Source organism: Salmo salar, chromosome 20 (assembly GCF_965601325.2).
Source record: "Salmo salar chromosome 20, fSalSal1, whole genome shotgun sequence".
Classification (NCBI taxonomy): domain Eukaryota; kingdom Metazoa; phylum Chordata; class Actinopteri; order Salmoniformes; family Salmonidae; genus Salmo; species Salmo salar.
In genome coordinates, this window is record NC_138310.1 from 10,050,517 (window position 1) to 10,073,560 (window position 23,044).

The window sequence follows — 23,044 nt, forward strand, 5'->3', positions numbered from 1 at the left end:
AAGATCTGTCAGTTTGTATGGGGAGTGTTGTGCACAGCTATTTTCAGTTCTCTCCAGAGATGTTTGATCCACTCCTTCGTTGTCTTGGCTGTGTTCTTAGGGTAGTTGTCCTGTTGGAAGGTGAACCTTTGCCCCAGTCTGAGGTCCTGATCGCTCTGGAGCAGGTTTTCATCAAGGATCTCTCTAATTTGCTCTGTTCATCTTTGCTTCGGTCCTGACTAGTCTCCTAGTCCCTGCCGCTGAAAAACATCCCCACAGCATGATGCTGCCACCATGCTTCACCGTAGGGATGGTGCCAGGTTTTCTCCAGACGGGATGGTTGGCATTCATGCCAAAGTGTTCAATCTTGATTTCATCAGACCAGAGAATCTTGCTTCTCATGGTCTGAGAGTCCTTTAGGTGCCTTTGGTCAAACTCCAAGCTGGCTGTCATGTGTCTTTTACTGAGGAGTGGCTTCCGTCTGGCCGCTCTACCATAAAGGCCTGATTGGTGGAGTGCTGCAGATATGGTTGTCATTCTGGAAATTTCTCCCATCTCCACAGAGGTATTCTAGAGCTCTGTCAGAGTGACCATCGGGTTGTTGGTCATCTCCCTGACCAAGGACCTTCTCCCCCGATTGCTCAGTTTGGCCGGGCGTCAAGCTCTAGGAAGAGTCTTGGTGGTTCCAAACTTTTTCCATTTAAGAATGATGGAGGCCACTGTTTTCTTGGGGACCTTCAATGATGCCAATTTTTTGGGGGGTGACTCTTCCCCAGATCTGTGCCATTACACAATCCTGTCTCAGAGCTCTACGGACAATTTCTTCGACCTCATGGCCTGGTTTTTGCTCTGACATTCACTGACAACTGTTGGACCTTATATAGACAGGTGTGTGCCTTTCCAAATCATGTCCAATCAATTGAATTTACCAATGGTGGACTACAATGAAGTTGTAGAAACATCTCAAGGATTATCAGTGGAAACAAGATGCACCTGAGCTCAATATCGAGTCTCATAGGTAAGGGTCTGAATACTTATGTAAATAAAGAATTTATTTATTGTATTTTTAAAAATTTCTAAACTGTTTTCACTTTGTCATTACGGGGTATTGTGTGTAGATTGCTGATGATTTGTTTGTATTTAATCCATTTTAGAATAAGGCTGTAATGTAACAAAATGTTGAAAAAGTCAAGGGGTCAGAATATTTTTCAAAGGCAATGTATATCATTCTCTATTGTAAACTCAGCAAAAAAAGAAATGTCCTCTCACAACAGACATACATTGAACAAGTTCCACAGACATGTGACTGGAATAACAGAAATGGAATAATGTGTCTCTGAACAATGGGGGGGGGGGGGGGGAATCAAAAGTAACAGTCAGTATCTGGTGTGGCCACCAGCTGCATTAAGTACTGCAGTGCATCTCCTCATCATGGACTGCACCAGATTTGCCAGTTCTTGCTGTGAGATGTTACCCCACTCTTCCACCAAGGTACGTGCAAGTTCCCGGACATTTCTGGGGGGAATGGCCCTAACTCTCACCCTCCGATCCAACAGGTCCCAGATGTGCTGAATGGGATTGAGATCTGGGCTCTTCGCTGGCCATGGCAGAACACTGACATTTCTGTCTTGCAGGAAATCATGCACAGAATGAGCAGTATGGCTGGTGGCATTGTCATGCTGGAGGGTCATGTCAGGATGAGCCTGCAGAAAGGGTACCACATAAGGGAGGAGGATGTCTTCCCTGTAACGCACAGCGTTGAGATTGTCTGCAATGACAACAAGCTCAGTCCGATGATGCTGTGACACACCGCCCCAGACCATGACGGACCCTCCACCTCCAAATCGATCCCGCTCCAGAGTACAGGTCTCGGTGTAATGCTCATTCCTTCGATGATGAACGCGAATCCGACCATCACCCCTGGTGAGACAAAACCGCGACTCGTCAGTGAGGAGTACTTTTGCCAGTCCTGTCTGGTCCAGCGACGGTGAGTTTGTGCCCATAGGCGACGTTGTTGCCGGTGATGTCTGGTGAGGATCTGCTTTACAACAGACCTATAAGCCCTCAGTCCAGCCTCTCTCAGCCTATTGCGGACAGTCTGAACACTGATGGAGGGATTGTGCGTTCCTGGTGTAACTTGGACAGTTGTTGTTGCCATCCTGTACCTATCCCACAGGTGTGATGTTCGGATGTACCGATCCTGTGCAGGTGTTGTTACACGTGGTCTGCCACTGCAAGGATGATCAGCTGTCCGTCCTGTCTCCCTGTAGCGCTGTCTTAGGCATCTCACAGTACGGACATTGTAATTTTTTGCCCTGGCCACATCTGAAGTCCTTATGCCTCCTTGCAGCATGCTTAAGGCACGTTCACACAGATGAACAGGGACCCCGGGCATCTTTCTTTTGGTGTTTTTCAGAGTCAGTAGAAAGGCCTCTTTAGTGTCCTAAGTTTTTATAACTGTGACCTTAATTGCCTACCGTCTGTAAGCTGTTAGTGTCTTAACAACCGTTCCACAGGTGCATGTTCATTAATTGTTTATGGTTCATTGAACAAGGATGGGAAACAGTGTTTAAACCCTTTACAATGAAGATCTGTGAAGTTATTTTGATTGTTACAATTTATCTTTGAAAGACAGGGTCCTTTTTTGCTGAGTTTTGCTGAGTTTATATCCTAGTGGTCGATACACACAGTATTAGAGGATTATGTAGGATATGTACTTTCATTCAAAAATTGCATGATACACTGAAAATGGAGACAGGAGAGAATTTCCTTCATATGCGTACTCCTATGCTCTGCAAACAGCTTTCTACTGCACCAAGGGCAACCTCAGCATTTATAGAAACATAATTCATGCTTGTTGGTTCAGGTCCAACAAAAACAGAAATACAGAGAAAAACGACCTTTACATGGAGGGTAAAAAGTCACAGCATCAAAAATCTATTACCAAGTTTTTATTTTCAGTTTGTTCTTTTGTTTAAAAAGGTACTAGCTATTAGAATAGAAATAATACCTCCACCGAGTAATGTGTATCCATCTATTTAACAGTGCATTTTATCTAACTGCAGTTAGTAAACCAGGTTCAACCAAATAACCACATGCTACCTATGTCAATGCCAGAACTAGGAAAGAGAAAAAGGTAAGCCGAAATACAACACGCAAAAAAAGAAAGATGACCACCATAATTTGTATGATCAGTTTTATTGGCAGATATTGGCTTCAATAGGCTAGTGGTTGTGATTTCAGTCAACACAGATCTCAGTTGTCGACCTCCTGCATGTCCTAGGGGACCATTAGTATTCTAATGCTAAGAGAATACAAAGCAATAACATATATAGACCACAAGTCAGATGCAATATTTTTAGTCTCTCTTTTTTCCCACTTTGTATTTGTTTTGAAATACTTTGACTCTTTTTATCTTCGAGTCTGGACTGGACCAACCTCTTCAAGTCAGGATTTAAGTCAGACCCTGCGTTTTTATTTGTGTGTGAAGATAAAAGCTGCTCAACATCGTTTTGCCAGAATTATACATTTGGCAGTTCTCAAAGCAGGTCTTGGGTGGCCTGGATGGATCACCCAAAATGGTCACCTGGTTTAAGGCACTGTCTTAAAGCACTGTTGGACACTAGCAACGGGGTCTTAAAGAGGGTTGCATGCCCTGAGAAGTGTAATGTAAGCCCTTTGTTTGCAGCTCGTAACTTCGGTGATGATGTACAATCAACCCAAATCCTTTGCAACAGTAGCAGTTTGTCAATGTGGATCCCTATTTGGCTGCCATTCCAGTGTTACAGACATACAGCTGTTTCTGTACTGCTGTTAAATACCAATATCAGAGTTCCTCTTAGTTTGCAAGGATTCACTCCAATTGTATTGCAATCCTGATATGCACTTGGCTGTGAATGGATGGTTAGGTCATTGTATTTAAACACTAGGCCTATAGTACGCTGAGATTTTTCCTTCACTGACTTTTAGCTGAAATTTGGGTGAGGGGCAGGTATGTGGAGTATGTCTTTCTCTCAAAAGAGATGCTAAAAAGTACAATTCAAAACAATTTGACAAAGCAATATGCTACACATAGTGACGTAAAATGATCATTAGAAAAATATAATGAAAACACTTTTTTTTAAAGAACAAAAAAGGTATATTAGTAACACTAATTGCTCAGTATGGCTATTGATTTAAACTAGCTATGGCGAGTGAGTGACAGTTCGGCACGCATACATATATTTTATGCCTTAAACAGAAATTAAACAAACTTTAATGTCGGATCACAGTTCATAAAGTTGAAAAGTACCCCAAAGGATTGTTAGTAGAGGTGTAAGGGGGAAGTCTTTAGACACAGATGAGAGAAAGCTATCATTAAAATAAAAGCAAAAATGCAAGGTGTTTTTCAGAGATTAGGGTCTGTAAATTAATAGCAGACTTTTCTGAAATTCTGAAATTCTGAAACTTTGGAACAATATCCTAGTTTACTGTTTCAGGAAAGTTAGCTTGCTAGCTTGAATCTCCTTTGTGAAATGCCCCTCTGCTCAGATGAATATTCACTTCAGATTCGGATTGAAATATATATTTTCATTTTTTTGTGGTAGCATTACTGTGCAAGTGTTACTGGAATCAAAATAGACTTCTGCCATAGTCAAACAGTGGTCATTATGTTCATGCAATTTAGCTCATAAGCTGCTAGATAGGCCACAGTACATGTTAGTAAGGCCTCTATTCAATCAGATCTGCTTTAGCCGACATCCGAACAGCAGTTGTTTTTGCGGTGTTGTGGGTGGAACTGTGTTAGAGCTGTCAAATCCACAAGTGGCTCCTGGCATTATACCTAAAGCGGATGTTGCCATTGGCTGCACGGAGTAGAATTAAGAGAAATCCTTTGTAGTCTTGTTTCCGGGTTCAAACACTGGAATGTGAGACGTAATCGACACCTTGATTAGGGTGATAGAAATCCTCATTTCATTGAATGATTTTCAGTTAGAACATTATTTCTATGTAGCCTACAATTTTAATGCGAGTGGGACGGTTGTAGCTTTGCAACAATGATCAAGACCAGCTGCTCACCGATTTGACAGCTCTAATGCAGTTCCACCTCCAACACCGCCAAAACAACCGCTATATAGATGTTGGCTAAAGCGGATCTGATTGAATCTAGCCCTTAGAAGATGTAACTCATTCAGTCCATTTCAACCATAGTGCCGTGTTATTATATGACCAACATTTTGTATAACTAAAAATGCTATTGTTATATTATATGAGCAACATATTACATGACTGAAAATGTTAAGGAATAACACTTGTTTCAGCTTACAAAATAGTTTTGGATCGTTGCAGTATGAAAAATGAGATTTTACAGTATTCATTAAAAAACAATTATCACAGTATTGGTAAGCTGATGCTACTTCATGCAAATTAAGTCCTGACATGGATCTTTTGTTTATTGGTGGAATTGTTGTTGTCATTGTTGTTTTTCATTTATGGTTATATGGGTTTGGTGCTCAGGGCTAAGCCCTTTCCTCTTCACTGCTGGCCCTTGAAGCAGTAGACGCCAAAGAGCTTTTGCTTCTTGTCGGGGAATCCCACAAAGCGCACAGCCGCCTCTGTCGGGCTGCAGTTCCTGCGGGGTCTGGAGATGGGGTAGCGGACACTGCCGTCAGCCAGCCAGCCAGAGTCGCAGCGGTCATAGCCATTCAGCTTCCATGCAGCATACATCTGGCCCACCTTGGCAATCTCAGCTCCGTCATCCTGGCATGCCTGAGCAGCCTCGTTGAACGTTAGCTTGTCGGGCTGCACCAGCCAGTAGAAGCGGCCTGAGGTCAGAGAGGGGAAGACGGCCAAAGGAAAACAGAGGAATTTGGTTGGGTTGCCTCATTTTAAAGAGAGGTCAATTAGATATGCTGATGAACTCTTCCCTAATGTAATGTATGTCTATCTATTTCTACTACTTTTGTTCAAATAATAGATACTGCATGTCCAATGTCTACCTAAAAAACAACCATATAAAGCAGACACAAACTCACCGTTGACGGCAGAGGTGAAGCAGAAGACATCATAACGGCTCTTGGACTTGTCACGCTGGCCGTAGCTCCTCAGGCCCGCACCGGAGTTGACTCCTCCACAGGCCCGTCTGGGGTTGGTTATGGGGTACTGCACGGAGCCGTCGTTCAGCCAACCGGCATTGCACCAGTCAAGGCCACTCCTCCAGGCCCCGTAGAGCTGATCGAAGGAGGCCACCACAGAGTCCTGGTCCAGGCAAGCCTGCTCAGCATCGTGGAAGTTGAGGTTGTATCGGCCCAGCCGTGGGGAGTAAGGGAACACCACACCTGCGAATGAGCAAGGAGCTGGGGTTAATATCATAGTTAATTTGGCTCTTAGGCTAAATGGAGCACCCATTCAGGAAAATGCCAACTGAACTCACTATTTATTGTAAGACAACTATTAGCGAGTCGGAATCAATTGTTATCCTTTTTATGACATGTACTTTTTAAAATGTGTCCTTATGTGAATGTTTCTTAATTGAATCACCACAGTGGATAGAAACCCATTGCATAGTTATGCATGTTATATTAATACAGTTCATGGAAATCTACCGTAAATTAAAACATACAGACACACATAAAACACGGTATATCACAGCATACTCTAGGAGAGGAATATTACTCTAACACAACATAACACACAACACATCTGAATACAGATACATTTGGATTTATGTTTTACACACTCATCCTCCTGTGGGTTTGCAGACCCAGCCAGCCAGTAGGATGAAGAATGTGTGTGGTCCTTGGGTCTAGACTGGACCAGTCATGAGGGATTGGGGGTTTCTGACATACTTTCTGATAGTATATGTTAGTGAGTGTAAGCTATTGCTGTTCTTGGTCCTGCAGCTCCTGGTGAGTGATAAAAGAGCAGCCGCCTTCAGAGAGGATTCAGACTTCGCTAACTGATTCATTTTGTGGTATTCTGCCCCTCAGCAGGGAAGGAAGATTCATCTCACTCTGTTTACGTTTTAATTAGGCTGTAACAGCCAAGCTAGCAAATACGTTAGGCCAGCACAAGACTCCAAAGCACTATAATACAAAGTACAATCATCAACTGTGTCCAGCAAATGGAACCTCTGGTGTCAATCATTTGGTGGTCCAGTTATGTGATTTTACAGCTGTAAAACAGCCTCTTAGGTATTATGGTTATGTAATTGAATTAATTCCCTTAACTCAGACTTTGCTGGTCCACTCCTCTATTGTCCTGACCAGTATTTTATGTGTCCGGCCTCCAAGCAAATGTAATCCCTTGTACATGTGAAATTTTGTCCAGTCTGGCTCAGTTGGTAGAGCATGGCACTTGCAATGCCAGGGTTGTGGGTTCAATTCCCACGGGGAACCAGTATGAATATGTATTGACTCACTACTGTGACTCACTCTGGGTAAGAGTCTGCTAAATGCCTAAAATGTAAAATTCTGTGAGGGAAAGGTGGCTGTTGTTGACATACTGTTTAGGAGATGCAATGTTCTTGGAAAGCGGCAGGTAGCCTAGTGGTTAGAGTGTTGGACTAGTAACTGAAAGGTTGCAAGATTGAATCCCCGAGCTGACAAGGTAAAAATTTGTCCTTCTGCCCCTGAACAAGACACTTAACCTACTGTTCCTAGGCCATCATTGAAAATAAGAATTTGTTCTTAACGGACTTGCCTTGTTAAATAAAGGTAAAAATAAAAAAGCACTGAATTGGACTTCAACAGCACTTCTTCATCTCTTGTTAATGTACTTTGTGTCACTGCTAGCTAACAGAGAGGGTGGCATTTGGCCCTTGGTGGTTAAGAAACAACTAAGAGTCGATAAAGCAAAAACAATCCCCTGTAACACATTAGATTGTTGCATCTGTAGTTTCATCTTTTACACAAGCCTGCATCCCATGGTAGCCTAAGTAGCTGAGTGCTTGACTGTCAGATATATACAGCTGCAAACAAGATAACATTTAATTGGATTACTATGAGGGAAAATCACAACCAGCACTGAGGCTTTTCATTGGGCATGACTTTGTTCCAATGTTAACAATAGACAGTCATTCCAGCCTGCTTTCATTATGGCCAGCTTGCTAGCTTTTCTCTGATAAAGATCCCTTTTCTTAAACTGGGGCAAAATCTGCTCAGGCGGTCTTGGCCCAGATGGGAACTATGACCGTGTAATAGTATTCAATACATTCAGGCGGACTCAGTTTTATGAATAGAATGTAAAAAAAGGTCGTATTTGTGCCACATATGAAAAGGAAGAACAGGACTCCTTTCACGATTATGCAAATAGTACTGTATCAGCAAGGAGGATGTTTGGATCGATGCGGAGTGGGATTAATTCAGATGGAAAATGTGTTTTCATGTACTGCAGTGTAAGGCTGTGTGAATATAACCAGCACAAACTCTGAAAAATGAACAAAAGCTGTCTTCTTTTTTGTCTTTTGTCTTTCTACACATAAATCAATATAATGGTGGTGAGGTGTTGAAAATAAGGAAACAGGCTCTGGTCTTGAAACCATTATTTCTTGGCTCTGGTCTTGAAACCATTCATTTCTACCAAACAGTAGTTTATGGGTAGGGTCATGAAAACCTCCTGTCCTTATTGACAGGGTAACAAAAGTACAACAACACCATAAAGACACAACAGTGAAGACAAAATTAAATGGAGGGTGGTGACGTGATGTGCGGGATGATGAGATGAGATGGCCATCGCTGAGCCGGAGAAGGAAGTAAAAAGATAAAGATTTACCATCACTGTAGCCTACACTACCTTGCACCTCCAAGGTAACCTCATGAAGGACATCCTCCATGCCATCAATGACCTCACAACGGAACTTTCCCATGTCGTCCAGGGACACGTCACTGATGAGCAGTGAGGCATCATCATCGTCGGCCTCCAGCAGGCGGACACGGCCCAGGAAGCTGCCGTAGCTCTTCTTGTGGAAGCCCATGGACACCAGCACATCTTCCTCCAGTGACTCATCCGCAGACAGCTTGGTCCACTTGATCCTCATGCCCACGCGGCCGAAGGACATCCCATGCTGGCGGTGGAGCCGGCATGGTAGAGTGATGTTGGAGCCGCGACTGGCAAACACACGGTTCTGATCACCAAGTTCAGTCTCTGGGAAGGACAAGAAAAGGTGTAGTGTAAGTCAAGATTTACTAAATCATCAGAAGAATACAGTAGAATACGTAACAAAGTTGTATTAACTTCGTCCAAGCGACGGTTGAGCTAACGTAGGCTAATGCGATTAGCATGAGGTTGTAAGTAACAACAAAATTTCCCAGGACATAGGCATATCTGATATTGGCAGAAAGCTTCAATTCTAGTTAATCTAACTGCACTGTCAATTTACAGTAGGTATTACAGTGAAATAATAAAATGCTATTGTTTGAGGAGAGTGCACAGTTTGGAACATGAAAGCCTTCCCTGTAGCTCAGTTGGTAGAGCATGGTGTTTGCAACGCCAGGGTTGTGTGTTTGCTTCCCATGGGGGGCCAGCACAGAAAAAAATGTATGAAATTGTATGAAATGTATGCATTCACTACTGTAAGTCGCTCTGGATAAGAACGTCTGCTAAAATGACTAAAATGTAAAAATGTAATGAAAAGTTATTAATAAACAAATTAGGCACATTTGGGCAGTTTTGATACAAACATTTTAACAGAAATGCAATGGTTCATTGGATCATTCTAAAACTTTGCATATACACTGCTGCCATCTAGTGGCCAAAATCTAAATTGCAGCTGGGCTGGAATAATACATTATGGCCTTTCTCTTGCATTTCAAAGATGATGGTCCAAAAAAATACAAATGAACGGTTGGTTTTTTCTTTGTATTATCTTTTACCATATCTATTGTGTTAGATTCTCCTACATTCCTTTCACATTTCTATAAACTTCTAAGTGTTTGCGTATCCTTGCTTCAGGGCCTGAGTTACAGGCAGTTAGATTTTGGTATGTCATTTTAGGCGAAAATTGAAAAAAAGGGGCAGATCCTTAAGAGCTTTTAATTACTGGTGTCAGTTCAGACGTGTCACGTCTTTTAATGTTTTGAATTGATTTTAAAGATTGATGTGCGAGGACATACAATTTTACAAGAATCAAGATGGCCCTCAATAATTATGCTTTTGCATGTGTTTGATTGGCAAGCAAAAAAGCAGTAAAAATCTCTGAAAATGCCCCTCTCAACATTGCCTAAAAACACACACACACACAGACACACAGTGGTGTAAAGTACATCTTAAGTATTTTGGGGGGTAATCTGTACTTTACTTTTATTCTGTAAGAATCTTGTGAATTAAGTATATTTTAAAGAAAAACTTTAAGACTTTCACTCAAGTAGTATTTCACTGGTTGACTATCAGTTTTACTTGATTCATGTTCTATTTACTTTTTCTCAAGTATGAATTTTTTTTCCCCTTTTTTCTCCCCAATTTCGTGGTATCCAATTGATAGTAGTTACAGTCTTGTCTCATCGCTGCAACTCCCATACGGACTCAGGAGAGGCGAAGGTCAAGAGCCATGCGCCCTCCGAAACACAACCCAACCAAGCCAAGCCGCACTGCTTCTTGACACAATGCCCATCCAACCCAGAAACCAGCCGCACCAATGTGTCGGAGGAAACACCGTACACCTGGTGACCTGGTCAGCGTGCACTGCGCCCAGCCCGCCACAGGAGTCAGGCGTCAGCGATGAGTCAAGGATATCCCTGCCAGCCAAACACTCCCTAACCTGAACGACGCTGGGCCAATTGTGCACCGCCCCATGGGCCTCCCGGTTGCGGCAGAGCCTGGACTCAAACCCAGAATCTCTGGTGGCACAGCTAGCACTGCAATGCAGTGCCTTAGACCACTGCGCCACCCGGGAGGCCCTCAAGTATATGATCGAGAGTAAGAGTAAAATAAGCATTTCATGTAGTATATGCAGTGGTAGAAAAAGTACTAATTCGGTAAACTTGAGTAAAAGTCAAGATACAGAAAATGACTGAAGTAAAAGTGAAAGTCACCCAGTAAAATACTACTTGAGTAAAAGCTTTTGTTTTTAAATATACTTAAGTATCAAAAGTAAATGTAATTACTCAAATATACTTAAGTGTCAACAGTAAAAGTAAAATATAGTATAAATCATTTCAAATTCCTTATATTAAGCACACCAGACAGCACAATTCAATTTTTTTATTTGTATATATGGATAGCCAGGGGCACACTCCAACAGTCAGACATCATTTACAAACAAAGCATGTGTGTTTAGTGAGTGCGCCAGAGAGGCAGTAGGATGACCGGGTATGTTCTCTTGATAAGTGTGTGAATTGAACCATTTTCCTGTCCTGCTAACCATTCTAAACATAACGAGTACTTTTGGGTGTCAGGGAAAATGTATGGAGTAAAAAGTACATTATTTTCTTTAGGAATGTACTGAAGTAAAAGTAAAAGTAAAAACATTTTTTAAAGTAGAGGACAGATTCCCCCCCCCCCAAAACTACTTTAGTACTTTAAAGTATTTGTACTTAAGTATTTTACACCACTGCCTGTATGTTAGCGTACGTAACATTCTCAAACAAAGCAGAATTTTCACATCCCCTCCCCTTTGAGCAGAGTATGCCTGTAGAAATCATCAGCAGCCTTTGGTAAGAACCAAGTCCCCTTTCGAGTCATAAGCTACTGTAGGTTTCCATCCAATTGGCGACAGATTTAAATGAGAATTTTGTAAAATCTCCATAAAAACAATATGCACATTTTCTCACCAGATATGTGTTTCCATCAAATTGACTTGTTGCAGATAAAAATCTTTGCGTGATGATGTAGTGCACATGAAACTACTTTTTGCAGTTAAATTCCCATGTACCACATAAAAAATACAAGTTAAAAGGGTTTCCATCTCATTTTCAACTCTACTGGTGGTTTTCTCACACATTTTTTTAGCTTTATATAGCGGGTGTGCCCACTCTGGTATTGGCACGTGCGCCTTAGCCAACAGCGCTATCTGCGTGCTGTTGGCTAGAGCGCAGGTATAGCCTATGTCAGGGGTCTACAACCTTTTCTAGCATGAGAGCTACTTTTTTTTTATTACGTTGCGAGCTACTAGTTTATTTCTAGCTTTCAAAAAGGCACATTGTTCTCTTCTCCTCTCCCCTGCAATTCTTCTCCGGGTCCTTAGTGTACAAGAGAAAGTAGTGCACTATGTTTTCTGTCCCTTTAAAATCTATATAATAAGTGATTATTTTCCCAAATTATGTTTCCTCATTTTTAATTGCTCATCCAGCGAGTGAGGAATGCTATTCCTTGACTACAGCTCAGCGTTCAACACCATAGTGCCCTCAAAGCTCATCACTAAGCTAAGGACCCTGGGAATAAACACCTCCCTCTGCAACTGTATCCTGGACTTCCTGACGGGGCGTCCCTAGGTGGTAAGGGTAGGTAACAACACATCCGCCACACTGATCCTCAACACAGGGGCCCCTCAGGGGTGTGTGTTCAGCCCCCTCCTGTACTCCCTGTTCACCCATGACTGCACGGCCAGGCACGACTCCAACACCATCATTTAATTTGCCGATGACACAACAGTGGGGGCCTGATCACGACAACAACGAGACAGCCTACAGGGAGGTTAGAGACCTGGCCGTGTGGTGCCGAGACAACAACCTCTCCCTCAACGTGATCAAGACAAAGGAGATGATTGTGGACTACAGGAAAAAGAGGACCGAGCACGCCCCCATTCTCATCGACGGTGCTGCAGTGGAGCAGGATGAGAGCTTCAAGTTCCTTGGTGTCCACATCACCAACAAACTGGTCCAAGCACACCATGACAGTTGTGAAGCGGGCACGACAAAACCTATTCCCCCTCTGAAGACTGAAAAGATTTGGCATGGGTCCTCAGATCCTCAAAGTTCTACAGCTGCACCATCGAGAGCATCCTGACTGGTTTCATCACCGCCTGGTATGGCAACTGCTCGCCCTCCGACCACAAGGCACAACAGAGGGTAATGCGTATGGCCCAATGCATCACTGGGGCCAAGCTTCCTGCCATCCAGGACCTCTATACCAGGCGGTATCAAAGGAACGCCCTAAACATTTTCAAACTCCAGCCACCCTTGTCATAGACTATTCTCTCTGCTTCTGCACGGCAAGCAGTACTAGAGCACCAAGTCTAGGTCCAAAAGGCTTCACAGCTTCTACCCCCAAGCCATAAGACTTCTGAACAGCTAACCAAATGGCTACCCAGCCTATTTGCATTGACCCCCCAACCCCCATTATTACACTGCTGCTACCCTCAGTTTATTATCTACTGTATGCATAGTCACTTTACCTCTCCTTACATGTACATATTATCTCAATTACCTCAACTAACCTATGCCCCCGCACATTGACTCTGTACCGGCACTCCCTGTATATAGCCTCGTTACCGTTATTTTATTGTTGCTCTTTAATTATTTGTTATTATTCTATTTTCTTATTCATTTATTTATTCCATTTATTTAGTAAATATTTCTTAACACTTTTATTTTTTCTTAACTGTATTGTTGGTTAAGGGCTTGTAAGTAAGAATTTCACTGTAAGGTCTACACCAGTTGTATTCGGCGAAAATGTCCATGTACTTTCAGAAGACCCCTGGCCTATATGATGAGATTATTGTTATGGACAATAGAGCAAGATTATTTATATTTTTCAAACTGCAGCAAAGCATCCATTATCATGTTACCAGAATAAAACCCTCAATATTTTTTGAAAAGGACAATCAAGCTCATCACCTTGTAGTTTCACCACCCTGTGAAGTTCATCATAATTTATATTGTCTCTAGCCTAATAAACTGCATGCTTTTCCGACAACTCCATGTGAGTTCCCACAATCTCCCTGATCTCCAGACTCTTCACAACAATATTTGTACATAAAAGCGTTTCCACCGACATCTCTCGCATTCTTAATTTTACTGACATTAAAAGATGCCACCTTGTCTAGTGTATTTTGTTTTGTCAACATTTCGAAAGTTTACGGAAAAACGTTCTGTTTCCAATAGACCTGTAATTACATTTTTTTCCGACATGTACTTTACTCATAAAAAGGTTGGATAGATATCTGGTTAGTGATCAAATTATGTCAGTAGCTACTAACTAGTGTCCGCAGTCATCCTAGCCAATGTGTAAGCTTAACAAAATAATATGCTTCTCTCTCTCCCGCTTTCCCTTCCTACCTTCTGTGTCTGACTGTCTCTTCTGGTTTCTCTATTCCTCTTTCACTCCTTCCTTTCCTCTTTTTTTTGTCTCTGTCGGGTTCTCCTTGAGCCACACCAAAGCCATGACTGGAAAAGGGTTCTGCTGTCTCTTCAACGGGCAAAACCTTTTCCATATGTGCCATTTACAGATGCAGGCATCACTACCAGGTACTCCAGGTTAGCAGCCTTCCGCTCTGATCATTTCTCCCCCACACCCCAACTTCCTCCATCCCTGCTTTTCACCCAACCTCTCTAAACCCCATAACCCCATTCTCCCATGCACACAGAGCAAACAGTCGACACGTGGCTCAGTTTAATAGAGTGGCCTATACGTTATCAGTTGCACGCTATCCTGCAGAGGGGTTTAATGAGCAGAAGCTGTGCTGCCTGACAAATGTAATCTCGCCCTATATCCCTAACTCCAACCGCTCTTTCATTTCCTTCCTTTCCTCAGGGCTGCAACTCACTCACCACCATCCCTCCCCTCCATACCCACCCAGACACCTCGCCTCCATGCAGGCAGGCAGGCGCACCAGACGCATGCCAAAGGGTTTACGAGGCAGGGAAAAAAAATCTTAAAAGAATGGGGCATGGAGAGTTTCATGAAGAGGCCCAGTATCTTTGCATGAATTCTCCCTCTGTCACTGGCTTATGACTCACAGCTTCTCTCTGCCTCATAAATTCTGGACTTGGGAAGCCGTTGACTGAAGTTTCATTGGAAACTGAAAGCCCAGAATGACACAATCGCTCCTCATCAAACCGGGAGCGCATGACAACGTCAACGCCAGTTGGCCAGATGTGACGCCATCCAGGATTTATCCCTCAACGTTTCTGATTCAACAGATACGAGGCAAAATAATAAAGACCTCGTTTGTCTGATTTATAGAAACATTGTTCTAGCGCTCATAAGCCACTGGCTGATGTTTATAATCCCTGAACATATGAGGCTGGGGATGGTGTGTACATGGTAAAGATAAGAGATCTCATAGCGAACAGGAAACACTATGCGGTTGAACGTAAACTAAAAAACCATGTGCAAGGTGACCTCATACAGCACATAGACTGGCCACGTGCATCTGAAACATCAGGAACAGACAGATCCTGTACAAAAAGAATATGCAAAGAAAGCCAATGTAAAGATATATTGGTGAACAAAGAATGACATTGTAAAGACATATTGGTGAACTCTTGCACCCAAAAGTGCCTAATTTCAGTAGAGATGTGAGTGTAAGACTGCTCTTTTACCCCTGTCCCTGCTACCTGAGTTACCAGTGGATATATATTGCCCTTGAGGGTATGTGGCCCCAAGTAATATACACTGCACTCATAAAGTGACAGCTTGGCATGTGTATTTAACCACTTGGCAAGCAGCTAAACATTTTTTTCTGTCTGTCATATATCAAGCCTTAGCTTATTTATACAAGGCTATTTCTGTGGGGTCAAGGGTTCCCCCTAATTGTCAGATGTAACGTATGGAAATGGCTCATTAAACCATTACCAACCATTCCCCCCCACATATTTTGTTATGGGTGGGGTGAAAATGAAAGAGAGGACAGAATAAGTAAATGAACACGTGCATGACAATAAAAAGTACAGCAGAAGCCAAGACCTACTGCCATTTTTACGATCATACACAATTCTCTCTCACTCCATAAAAGCTTACAGTACTGCGTTATTGGAAACAGCTGTGTCTTTGAGAGTGTAGCAATGTAGGGCAATAAATGAACAGTAACATCATAATGGAATAAATGAATAGCAACATCATAATGGTCCAACGTTGCCATGCGGCATATATTGTATGTTCGGCATCTACAGAAGTTGAATAATGTTATCCTAACCTTATGTTAACTTTGTGTAATTGTGGTCTTTGAGATGATGAAGGAGCCACAGAGGAAGTTGATTAGTCACTAATTAGCCTATAAGCCTTCATCAGTATGTATACAGAGAGAGAGTATGTTACACAGCTGTAACTACATGTTTATCACTGAGTGAAAAACCACACCAACCCAGGCCTGCTAGACATGCTATCCTTTACAACATCCTACAGCTCTGCACAGCTAGCCTGAATCAATAAGAAGATGGAGTTAACAGGCATAGCTGTGACCAAGGCACACACCTACACACACACCCCTGGCACATGCCCAAAAAACGTCCACTCAATCTCATACACACACACACGCATGCATGTACGAGAGACTGAAAAACAGCTTCTATCTCAAGGCCATCAGACTGTTAAACAGCCATCACTAACATAGAGAGGCTGCTGCCAACATACAGACTCAAATCTCTGGCCACTTTAATAAATGGACTAAATGAAATGTATCACCAGTCACTTTAAATAACGGCACTTTAATAATGTTTACATATCCTACATTACTCATCTCATATGTATATACTGTTCTATACCATCTACTGCATCTTGCCTATGCCGCACGGCCATTGCTATTCTATATATTCATATGCACATATTCTTATTCATCCCTTACATTTGTGTGTATAAGGTCATTTTTGTTGATTTGTTAGATTACTTGTTAGATATTACTGCATTGTCGGAACTAGAAGCACAAGCATTTCGCTACACTCGCATTAACATCTGCTAACCATGTGTATGTTTTTGATTTGATTTGACAAACGTCAACTCCCCCCATATACATTTTTATGTTGCGGGTAACAATTTCATATTTTCTGAAGTCTTTACCAACCAAGGGAAAAGGGAGCAAACCTGATCCCACCTTCCACTTTTACCTTGCAATCCTATTGGACATCATTCCACCTGCCAATCAACATTGTCCATCAAGTTATGTTGTCGTATGCTATTGACGCTACATCCATTGTTCCACGGTAATATATGTATACCTACGAAAATGAGAGGGATCGCCTAGTTAGTGTTGAATGTGCAACATAATGTCCACTTCATGCGCTAAATTATGTAACGAATGTTTCATTAGATTGTAACTTTCCTACAGTAGCCAGCTGACAGCAAACATATCCTTGTACAATAATTTCCCCACTGCAGATAGGCTATAATAGCATATTGATGCATGCATCTATCGAAATGTGATTTATACTCACTCTCCAATTTTTTATTGGGTTAAATCAAATATGCTACTATTAGGCCAACATTTATTAATTGCCTACATTTACAAATCGTTAGACGAATGACAATCATTTACAACATGATGCCAGAGATTTCGTTTGCAAGCCAGGGCCAAATCACCTTCTTTGAGCAAGAAAGAGAATGTGATAATTTTATAAAATAGAAAAGAGTGATAACATTTTTGCATTAAATACCTTACTTCCTGAAAGTTGTGTATTGATTATATACTGTATAGTATGCGTAATGAATGATTATTACTGGCAATCTACAGCTGCAGTGTTTCTCATTGGATTACCACATATAACAGGTTTCCCCAACTGGTGGTTAATTTGGCCCAGTTTTCTGAGCAAAAAAAAACACAAAACAAAACATTTTTTTTTTCGTTGCTTTTTTTTCATTGTTGGACATGAAAGCCTGTAAAAACACTAGGAAATCAACTCCAAGTATCCCCACGGATAATAGAAGGACACGTGATCATATACAAATGTAAGCAAGGTTTGAAATGATTATGTCATTGTCAAATATTATATCTGTTTGGGCTTCTTGTAGTCAATTTGCAGTCTAAAAATAATGTGTAATTATGCTTCAGCCCCCCGACCATCTGCTCAACAAAAATCAGCCCACGGCTGAATCTAGTTGATGATCCCTATCATAAACTTTAACTCACGTAGCCTATTACATTATGGAATAGGCTACGTGAGTGAAAGTTAATGAAGACAAAATAAAGCCAGACGGACACATGGAATTATTTGATTTGGATGGATGGTTGACATGACAGAAAGGTAGGCGGGTGCAACTTTGCTTCAATATTTCTTGAGTGCATAAAAGTTGTGTGTTGTGTCACGCACAGCATTTGGATGGACTCGTGTCAGCTAAAAACCTTATAGCCTATCGCGCATTATATTCCAAAATTCGAACACAAACACACCAGTGACACCATTTAGGTGATAAAATGTTGTGAGCACAGTGTTTCTGATCGGTTCGGCAATTATCGTCTAATGTATTTTTGTGGCTACAATGTCATCTTCAGTCACAGCATTTTCAGCTTGGTTTCCAGAGAAAGGCATTGAAAGAGAGAAATTAAACTAGGCTCCTACTGAGGTCTGATTATGCTTCTGACAACAGGCCTGTAGTAAAAGGTTGGTTGATGTGCTAAAGTCTGATGTATTTTGAAAGCTGCCAGTGACAGTTTTGTGAAGATGAGGAGTTTTCTTGTGCATGTGTTGTTGCATGAGCAGTAAGCCGGGCTGCTGTTTCCTGCTTGCTTGGCAGAGATCCAAAAAAGGTCAAATTGTGAACCGAGACACAAATGTATCACATAAAATGAATATGCCATATCTCACAATCGATTGTGCTTCCCAAATGTTGTATGTTTGCTGTGAAAGAACATTTATTATTTTCATAGATTTGCGTTATTCCACAAAGTTCTATCTAGCGCTGCAGTGACAGGGGGGCTGAATAACCTTGTGACATAGCTCTAGCTCTACCTCGCTCTCGCTGAGTGAGAGAGTTGCACACTGTGATAAACAGTCCAACAATGAGTAAGAAATATTTAGGCACAGACATATTTCAGCAATGTGTCGTTATTCCCCTTTAATTCAAACACCATAATGTATACAATACTGTACCAACATCACAGCCCCCTCCTAACGCAGCCCCAAAGAAAACCTGCCAAACTAGCCTGGTCCTAAGCCCCTTCCCAAGCACCAACTACATCCAAGCCCCAGCCCCAGCCCTGCCTGAGTCCATTTCAAAGTCCCAGCCCCAGCTCTGTCCAAGCCCCAGCCTCAGCTAGCCACAGAGTTAACAGATCATTACATCAGTTGGGAGGGAGAGTAATTTGGACAGTGTTCAGCACAGGGCTCTATAGTTTGGCTGTGGCTGTTCATCTTAACTTCCTTTCTGTCAGAATGCATGTACTACTGAGGATTTTCACAGGCTCAGAGGGCCTGGGTGAGTCTGTGGAGCAGGCACCGCCCCTTGCAAAAGTGTGAATTAAAATGTCTTCTCCATATGGTTAGTATGAAGATCTACTGTATAAAGTAGGGCTGGGTGCCGGCTACACAACTCTGTGTTGTTTGTGTCGCACTGCTTTGCTCTATCTTGGCCAGGTCATAGTTGTAAATGAGAACTTGTTATCAACTGGCCTACCTGGTTAAACAAAGGTTAAATATATATATATTTTTAAATAAACATGCACACACTTCTGACATCATCAGGCCACAGGAGTAGAACAAACGTTTACACAGACAGACAGAACAGCAGCATCTCATCTACAGACTCTGAGGAAGTGTATTTTTTTGCCTTTTGCCAGGCTTTCTCTCTCTACCATGATAGAGCTAGCTGCCCACTGCTGGCTTGCTTCTGAAGCTAAGCAGGGTTGGTCCTGGATGGGAGACCAGATGCTGCTGGAAGTGGTGTTGGAGGGCCAGTAGGAGGCACTCTTTCCTCTGGTCTAAAAAATATCCCAATGCCCCAGGGCACTGCTCTGTGTAGGGTGCTGTCTTTTGGATGGGATGTTAAACGGGTGTCCTGACTCTCTGAGGTCATGAAAGATCCCATTGCACTTATTGTAAGAGTAGGGGTGTTAACCCCGGTGTCCTGGCTAAATTCCCAATCTGGCCCTCATACCATCATGGCCATCTAATCATCCCCAGCTTACAATTGGCTCATTCATCCCCCTCCTCTCCCCTGAAATTATTCCTCAGGTTGTTGCTGTAAATGAGAATGTGTTCTCAGTCAACTTACCTGGTAAAATAACGGTAAAATAAATAAATAAAAACATGCTGAAACTCAAATCCCCTGAGTCAGCCTACAGGACTGGACAAATTCATTCAAATACTCTTCACTTTGTACATTGAGACTCTAGTTTGAGCTTGAACCATATGTTTCCCAGTGGTATTGTACTATTGCATTTGACAGTAAGATATCTCACAGTATTTGGTGTAGGCCAGAGGTGCTATTTAAGTTAAACTCAATTGTGTAGCTTGAGCAGGTGCAATCTGAAAATGTTCCCCTCCAATCTTCCACTTCTCACTTCCTCCTAATAAATACATTGTAAAGGAACTAAAAAGGCCAAGTGGTCCAATTGTAGACATAATAATCAATTATCTACAGTTTATTTCTGAACAATTCTGAACTAGAACCCAATTTGAGCTACAATGAAGACGGACACATTTTCATTATAAAAATAGTAGTTTGGTCCATATGCAGTGTAAAACCGTTAGTTTGTGATGTGTGGAAGCAAGCCATTGGGAGTGACAGGCTGATTTATGCTCAGCCAGTGGCAAGCCGTAAACCGTTAGTCATTGAGTCAGTCGTGAGTCAGACTGTGAATGGCATCCCAGAGAGGGTTCTGTTACCAACCACTAAAATGACTCTGCTGTTATATTAGTGTATGGTCCCACTTTACTGAGGCCTCATGGCATGCACATGCACACCCCTGCACGAACACACACACACACACACATGCACAACCCCACAGAGACACATCACACAGACACACACACTTACCTGCTGCATAGACTGGTGTAGAAGCAGTGCTGTTGGTATCACTGTACACACTGCTGGCCAGGGTCAGAGAAAGCAAAGCGGTGCAAAGCAGAGCTATCATTTTCTCTTTCTTTTTTTCACACCAAGGGGCCTCTTCACTGGAAATGCAAAGAAATTCAAAATTAAATGTCACACTAATTAGCTCGGTAGCAAATGTAGCAGAATCAAGAGTTCTTTGTTTTCTTTCTTTCTTTCTTTCTTTTATGAGGTGTGCCAGTAACCCTGGTGCAGCAGCCGCCGGTAGTGCTACTGGAAAGTTTGGGCTCCTTAGAGGTCCACACAAGTGCCTTTTATTGTAGCCCAGCATGGCTGAGACCACTCCCCCTCAGAGGGAGAGAGCCCATCATCCTGGCTCTCCTCCACCTCCCCACAATGTTAGGTGTCTCCACGCTGGTATCCACGAGGAGCAGAAAAGGTACACTATATTGTCCTCAAAGTGTCCCTCAGGAGAGTCCACTGAACAAAGAAACATATTCACAAATATTTGTATTGTGTCCCTTCAGGTCCAAAGCAACAAAAAAAATACCTTTATCCACTCATTTTAATTACTTTCTGCTTTTTGGTGATCATTTTGTTCCTGTGACCACAATGCTGCTTCTTCCATGTTCTTTGTAGCGAGACTGCAGCACAACCTAAACTATTATAGTACTTTTACTATGGCTGTAAGTCCTGCTGTAATGTTTTACCTCCGCAACTGAAATACAAGCACCTTTCCAGTTGAGAGGGGGGAAAGCATAATCTTAAATAGAGACTGCACCTGCCTGGGGTTTGTGTTGGGGTGTGTGAAGCCCTCCATGTGATTTTACCTGCTCTTTCTTTGCAGCTCTTGCTGACATTTCATTTATTTCTACATCCAGTGATGATGCAAGCACCTAAAACCTGCCCGACTGCAAATCTGTGCAGTGCACCCAAAGTTCCCCTCACTGCAAATCCCTCTCCTTGCCTTCACGTTCTTTATTTTCCCCTATTCCCCTCCTTTCTTTGGTTTCTCAGTCTAACCTTCTCTGTACAGTGAAAGCCTATTTTCATGTCCAACCATTTAAAGTTGTTCTATGGCAGATGTGTGCAATAATAACTGACTAGATTGGGACACTATACGTAGATAGTGCACTCTTCAATGAAGAGGACTCCACATTTAAACTCTAATCTGGAAACCTCTTCAGGTCTTTCTGAACTGATTCGATAGGGCTGCTTAGGCTATTCCAGGGTATGGCGGGTGAGGGGTGTGAGGAGGGGGAGTGTGTGGTCTGTCTTAATCATTTTCTCAGCCGTCTGGATGGTCCTTGAGTGACGGCAGCACTAGGACGGAGGAACAAACCAGAGATTGTGCCCTGGGCCCCTCGATCACAAGAGTTGTTACAGCTGGGGAAATTCAAACATTTTATATTTTTTTCTCTCGGTCTATCTCTCTATATTTTTTTAAACACCCTGAGATGTGACAACACCCCTGTCACAGAAGACCCTATGGACCCTTGTTGTATAGACTAAAGCCCCAGCTAATCACATCTTCCACACCTAAACCTCCATCCACCCTTGATGTTACATAAGGTTTGATTTAAGTCATAAGTTTACTATAGAGATGAGCATGGGGACGCATAAACATAAATACTATAAACCCCTAGTCTCATGGCAGAGATAGGAACTTGGAACGTAAGCTAGCCAGGTGCAACGTCAATCATCTACTTTAAGTTGGCAGCGGTAGGATTCAGTAAAGTTTTTATCTAAAATGCAAGGGAACTCAATGTATGGTGCAATATCGCATAGATGAATACCTTTGCCTATACTTTCAACAGATTCTAGTCCTGTGGTAGTTAAAGATTGAGCAATCCCAAAGTAATTACAGGGACAATGTTTGGCAGATCGTATGAGCACTACATACCTGCTCTAGGCTGGTAAGTAACTCTAATGAATGGCTCTGTAACCACTGGAGGATTTCACCTCAACATACAAGTCTATATAGTGTTTTCCTCTAATCAAAGCAAGCACCGCTATGATTGTGATAATTTTCACCCCCACTGAGAGGAACACTTACAGACAAACCACAAGGGCAAATGTAGATCCAGTGAACACACCCACCATTCTGCATCCAAATATACAATGCTATTGAATCAGTTTATCATCGATGTGAGCAGATTTGAACAGTATTGTTTTACTCGAATTTACAACGGGAAAAATCATGTAAGTGTGTTTGGACACGCATTCA

General features: G+C 42.3%; 1 protein-coding gene across 2 annotated transcripts; it reads right to left on the reverse strand.

The window, feature by feature from the left end:
- Window positions 1-3,160: 3,160 nt before the first annotated feature.
- On the reverse strand, window positions 3,161-21,119 carry LOC106580142 (hyaluronan and proteoglycan link protein 1-like). Of its 2 annotated transcripts, none has more exons than XM_014160863.3 (4): window positions 20,803-21,119; window positions 8,752-9,102; window positions 5,994-6,296; window positions 3,161-5,783 (listed from the first exon to the last, which is right to left on the reverse strand). In XM_014160863.3, the coding sequence occupies exons 1-4, from the start codon at window positions 20,900-20,902 to the stop codon at window positions 5,494-5,496; spliced, it is 1,044 nt and encodes a 347-aa protein (XP_014016338.1). In that variant the 5' UTR covers window positions 20,903-21,119; the 3' UTR covers window positions 3,161-5,493. The 2 variants fall into 2 exon arrangements, with proteins under 2 accessions (XP_014016338.1, XP_014016337.1); XM_014160862.3 differs by having other exon boundaries at window positions 8,731-9,102.
- Window positions 21,120-23,044: the final 1,925 nt, after the last annotated feature.